The following is a 6,000-nucleotide window of genomic DNA, read 5'->3' as shown; positions in this document are numbered from 1 at the left end:
CATTACAGCTGTTACAAGTAAAAGTTATAAATCTGTATTTTGAAGCCAGAGAAATGCAAAAGACGTACTAGCCCCCGCTATGGCAGAGTGGAACAATGGTGACAGTGATGTCAGTGATTTGGTGCAATCCTAATCCTCTGTAAAGGCATGATGACAGCGCCATGCCCAGTTGAAGACTGTAGCCAAAGTTGTATGAGTCAAGCGATCAAGTTTCCATCCTGAATATTTGTTTTTCTGCTTTTCTCCAGGAGTCCTTTTAGAGTTTCAAGTTTATCCCCCCCCTGAAAGATACTCTGTCCAACTTAAAGCTAAAAATGATGAAATCGGGGCTCATGTTCCTGTAGTTACACATTTTGTTTATCTTATTTCATTACCACGGTTAAAAAAATCATATTGTAATAGTATTACCTATCATCCATCAGTGCTTTTAAAATGTAATTGATATGTAACGCATTTTTGTGCCATATAAATGCATGCTAATGTCATGTATAATAATGTAGGACACATTAAACAACACACTGATATGGCTTGTTAGTGATTTCACTTGACAGCTGCTTTCTTTTTTTTTTTTTTTTTTTTTTTTTTTTTTTTTAAATGACATCAGAAACAGCAGTATGCGACATTACGTGATGGCAGAGCTTCAGTTCATCCTTTGTCATTTTTTTTTTTTTTTTTTTTTTTTTTTTAATAAATAGGACAGGGGGAATGAATGAGAGAAAGAGGGGGAGAGAAAGAAAGAAAACCAAAGGGGAGAAGAGATGGTGAGAAGGGGGGGGAAGAGAGAGAGAAAAAAAAAAAAGAACTCAGCTGCTTTCTTTTAAAAAATAAAATAAAGGTTTTGCATAAAAAGGTGCAGTTTGACAGCATGTAATGAAAATTAATAACACATATTAAGGTAATGGGCTTAGGGTAGAGTAATACAAGGACACATTTATAATGCTTAATCATACAGTTTTCCAGAAACACTGCATTGCAAAGCCAATAAATAAAACAAATAATACTGTACACGGGTCACACAATTCATTTGTTATTTCCTGAAGCTTGAACATTTCACACTGATTTCATGAATTCAATGTGACAAAGTTGTAGCACCACTTGGAAGGAAAGCCACATCGCGCAGACTTATCCTGTCACAGAAAACATATGCATCTGATGATGCAGTTGATTTGTGCTCTGTTCTTTTTTTACTTTTACATGACAACTTCCATGGCAACTGCCCAGCTATTAAAGAAATACACATTGATTAGCATGTCATTTTTGTTCTCTTTTTTTTAATTAAAAAAAATTAAGCTCAAGGCAAAATTTATTTATACCTTTATCGTCTCTTTGAAACGTCCCTTTTCATTAAGAAACCACAGATTGTCAATTCATCAGGGTCTGCAGCGCAGACCAGGGCATATCACATGTTGCGTGGCAGCGCTTGAAGACGTCTTTCTTTGTTGGTTTGCCATCGTTGACCTTTGGTTGACTGAGAGATGCTGAGTGTCCTGAGTACAGATCTTTTCAGCTACAGTATATAAACAAAGCTGGGATTTTTCAGTTTCTTTTAGACATGTCCATCCTATTTGCTTTAATCACGATTACTATTTTGTTAGTTCCTCCACATAATTCTTGTCTTTATTTGTTTTTTCCCGATCACATTCCTGTGTAATGCTGTCAACATCAAGTTCTTGTATCCAGATGTCCGGCATCGCAGAGAGAAAATGAAGAGCACTTCCAAAGATAAGGCTTTGTATTTCAGTGCTCGCCACATGCTTAAAACCACAACCATGTTTTGCAGTCTTTTGACTAACTACCTATCTGCCTGTACAGCGGACTGAGTCACGTCCTAGGATTATAGGTTTGAATTTGAACATGACTGGCAGCACTGCTTGCCATAGAACTTGTGGTTGCAGACTCCATGTTGGGGCACCAGGTAACACCAGCTGAAGTAATCCTTACATGCAAGTTCTGTGTAAAAAGAAGAGAAAAAAAAAAGTGAAATTCTTTTTCTTTTTTGGGAGATCTTTTGAGAGAATAAGAGCACTGGTACCTTTCTTCTCAGGTTGTGGACAGAAGTTGGTATTGCAGGCCTGGGACACTGCAGGTTTGAGATGGACGGCACAGCCGGTGGAAGGTTTCTCTTCCGCCAGACACTGGACCGCCCTGGCCTGCACTCCTCCTCCACATGTCACCGTGCACTGCGGAGAGCGAAGCAACAAGGAACGGATTATAGATACTGTGAATCTCCTTTGTGCGACACATTCGCTCCCTCCTCTTGTTTATATTACCAAAGTGGAAATTCTGCTGATACCTGAGACCAAGGAGACGAGCGCCATTCTGGCCGAGGTGGAGGGTGGGCTGGATAGCTCCGATGATGCGTCTTCCATTGGTAGTGCACTGATTGTGTTGTGCGGACAGGGCATTCAGCCAGGATGCAGGGCTTCTGAAGCTCTACTATGGGTTTGGGAACATGGTGGCACTTCTTGGGAGCAAGCTCTCTGTATTTTCCTGCAGTGTCCTTTATTATGAAATAGAGAAATTCACTAAAGCTATAGATGCCATTATATAATAAAGAACCTCCAAAAAATCTATTTAGAAACACAAAAGCAAATAATTAAAATAATATTAACAAATTGGAATTTAAAGAGAATTTAAATGCAGCGAATCATTATGACACTGAAAAATGACCTTTTGCTGTGTCTGATCAAACACACACACAATACACACCTTCTCTGCACACTTGATGAAGCGTGCCTGATAGCCACGACCACATGTTACTGAACACTGGATGTGGAACAGAGCAGAGACAGAGAGCTTATTCACATTAGCTAAAAATACATTTAAATACTGCATAAGTGCTGTTTTATTCATTTTAATTTCATACCTCTTGCCATGTGGAGACAAACCACTGGACCTTGCGTTGTTTCTGGCAGCGTCTGATGAAGCAGGAATCCTGACCAGCAGGTTTTGGCAGGCCTGCGCACTTGCTGTTGGGCAGCGTGTGTGCCTGGGCACCCGGGTTAGAGCTCACACACAGCACAGTCCTCTTCTTCAAACCATTGCCACACTTACGCGAACACTGCCAAATAAAAACAAACATGATATCTGATTGCATTTAGGTATTGGAGCAAAGCTTTCTCTTAATTAATGGCTGATCAGTTGGTTTAAATGCTACAGTATTAACAATCTTTGTTATCATAGTTAGGTCCAAACTGTCATGTTATATTCCAGCATTGTCAAAGCCTTGTTATGTGTTACACACATTTTTATCATCCATTAACAAAGACATAAAAATGTAGACTAAACTGGTTTTTTGAGAATTTCTTTCCATTTTTTTCCCACCTTCTTTCAAGCAGAAGGAACAAATTTATCAAAATTAATTGAGAGTTTGACATATTTAATTTAGCTATTACCTGGCTGGAAATGTCACATGCTAAACATCTTAACAGGCCAGCTATGCACAAATAGCATTTCAGAAAAGCTGCTATACAGCATAGTCACCACACAATGGATTACTGTGCTTTACTGCCTTAATAATTCCTTTGAGGTACTCCAGCAATTCCCTCAATATCCTTTTTTTATTCTAGAAACAGCTAATGGGACAATCTAAATCTTGAAGTGATTCACTACAGCCAATAAACACGGGGCTGTGACGCACTACACTGTGCCACAAGCTACCAGGGGGAGAGCGAACTGGACACCACTTGTGCCATGTCATTGACGATATTTGGTGTAAAACGGCAGTTAAAATGTTACACTGAGACAAGTCACCACACAGAATGTATAGGATTTGGACAGAGAACAAAACACTGGAGGTCTCAGCGGGCACATTCATAGTTTAAAGCCACTGAGATCACTGTCATAAAATGTGGTGAAGCCATTAAAGCCAGGGCGAACTTCACAACACAATGTGCAGAGCTCTTTAGGGCTTACTGGGCGAGCGTATGACTTCAAAGGGGTTTTTCAAGCTGTGTTCTTCAGCAGCAACGTGCCAGCAGCGTAAACAAACAGCATTAAAGTTTCACACTCTCACCTGCGACCACGACCCAGTTGTCCAAACCGGTGGACAGCTGTGTGTGTTGCAGGTCTGCTTCCTGACCGGGGACGGCTGGGCACAACGAGAGTCAGCCAGGGTGTCCACGTCAGTCTGGCTGGTTCTCTGGACACACTGGACCTGCCGAGTCTGCTCCCCTCCTCCACAGCTTCGGCTGCACACCCCCCACTCTCCTACAGACCAGCTGGGACAACACAACGCAAACCCATAGAGTCAATACGCACAGTTTCTCGATCAGTTAGACAAGTGTACAGGAATTAATGATAATTATTGTTATTGTGGTATTGTTATTGTGATAATCACTGGTGTATTATGGAATCCATCTATGTTACCAGTATACAATCTGTGTGTTTGTCAGCAAAAAAGCAGTTGGGCAAAAAAACACAAGAACAGGCTCAGGAACAGGAACAGATTTACCCTTGAGTGGTGATTTCCACCACCCTAATTTCCACCATAGTCCACACTAGAGTGTAAACACGGCACAGAAATATTCACGCGTTTCAACACAAACACATACATATGGCAGGGAGGACATTTTAATTAGCTAACGATACTGAAACTGGCTAAATTGTGTATAATGCTGCTGTTTTCCTGCTCTGTCAGTGCTAAGTGTATTTTTATCTTTAATAACTTACCATTTTTTTTTATTATTTTATTTTTAAAATAATTTTTAGCTTAAGAGAAAGCCACACAGAATTTCACTGTGCTATGTATAATGACAATAAAGATCATCCATTCATATAATAGCGTCTGCAGAAGATTGTCGAATCTAAGACATTGCAGACATGCAATGTTTCAAAATAAATCTAAACTAAATTTAAACTAAATCTGATATAAATTTTATATTGTGCACGTCATTATGGTTAATATGGCTTATTTGTCAATATTCTAAATATCATGTACAACCAGAACGGCCGGGGGCTTTAAGCTGTAAGTTAAACCTCTGCAATATTTTAACCCCCCTCGCCTGGCTAAGCTGAATCATGACTAAAACTAAACATCACCACCTATTTCTTTTGTACATAACACAGTTCAGTTTATACTATTTTAGTGCATTTTTCTTCCAAGACTGCGCCTCAGTAAAATGTGTTAAGTTGCCTAATCCTCAAGCCTTCGCACTTTCTTAAAGTTTTGTTGCATCGCTTCCAAATGACCCCAAACTAAGGGCACAGGCAGCTCAATCGCTCAACACACACTCTGTTATCCTTTCTCTAACTTCACCCCAGTATACCCACCCAGCCTCCTACGATTTACCCCAAACAACCCAAAACATTGCTGTCAGCACACTGAGCTGTGTATATTAACAGTCTAAACTTTATTTGCAGTAATTTGGTGCATCACTTGCTTGGAATGCTGCAGAAGGTCAGTGAGAAAAGCTCCAAAGGGCATCATATGTGCACTATCAAATGTAAATAAAGGCAGAAGTAGAAAATCTATCTGGTGTTTTGACATGTCATGAGGAAGATACACACTGCGGTAATAGCAAATGGTGGTTCAGGGGGAGCGAAAGCGGCATGTAGAGATGAAAGTTTCAATTCGCTTGTTTATTTTAAAAAACCGACCAAGTAATCAACACATATATGTAATACATTTAACATGTTGACATAATATTTATTAACCTTTGGCAAAGAAATGTGAGCTGAACTTTGATGGCGTCATTAAACACATAAATAAATGCAAGCGGAACGCCAACCGAAGCCTAAGTGCAACACACCCTTCAAGAGCAGGGACTTTTTTGGGGTTTGTTTCATTTTTATTTTTAGTTTCACAAGGTACAAAATTCAGAATATTGTATTTTTTATAAATATATTTCCATAAATACTTCAATTCCTAATATGCACAAGATTCCTATGTCACAGCATGCTAATTTGTAGTATAGTAGCTGATGTCACTCATTTAACATTTAAGAAAAGTTATGATGACATAAAATCACTTATTATGACATATTATCTTGGCTCTCTTAC

The 6,000-nt window shown here is 39.3% G+C and overlaps 1 protein-coding gene across 2 annotated transcripts in view; it reads right to left on the bottom strand.

The window, feature by feature from the left end:
- Positions 1–555: 555 nt before the first annotated feature.
- adamts16 (ADAM metallopeptidase with thrombospondin type 1 motif, 16) overlaps positions 556–6,000 on the bottom strand; it is a 50,678-nt gene continuing 45,233 nt past the window's right edge. Inside the window, exons 19-24 of one of the 2 annotated variants that reach the window (XM_080895555.1) lie at positions 4,016–4,220; positions 2,867–3,061; positions 2,710–2,766; positions 2,294–2,500; positions 2,033–2,180; positions 556–1,950 (exon numbers count right to left, since the gene is read on the bottom strand). In XM_080895555.1, coding sequence (XP_080751681.1) covers positions 1,835–1,950; positions 2,033–2,180; positions 2,294–2,500; positions 2,710–2,766; positions 2,867–3,061; positions 4,016–4,220 — 928 coding nt within the window. In that variant the 3' untranslated portion in view covers positions 556–1,834. Of the gene's footprint in view, positions 1,951–2,032; positions 2,181–2,293; positions 2,571–2,709; positions 2,767–2,866; positions 3,062–4,015; positions 4,221–6,000 lie in introns of those variants that run through there. The other variant, XM_080895556.1, reaches the window with a different exon arrangement.

This window comes from Rhamphochromis sp. 'chilingali' (assembly GCF_963969265.1).
Source record: "Rhamphochromis sp. 'chilingali' genome assembly, chromosome: 11".
Lineage (NCBI taxonomy): Eukaryota > Metazoa > Chordata > Actinopteri > Cichliformes > Cichlidae > Rhamphochromis > Rhamphochromis sp. 'chilingali'.
Note: the sequence above shows the minus strand (reverse complement) of the source record. Positions and strands in the feature narration are given on the sequence as shown.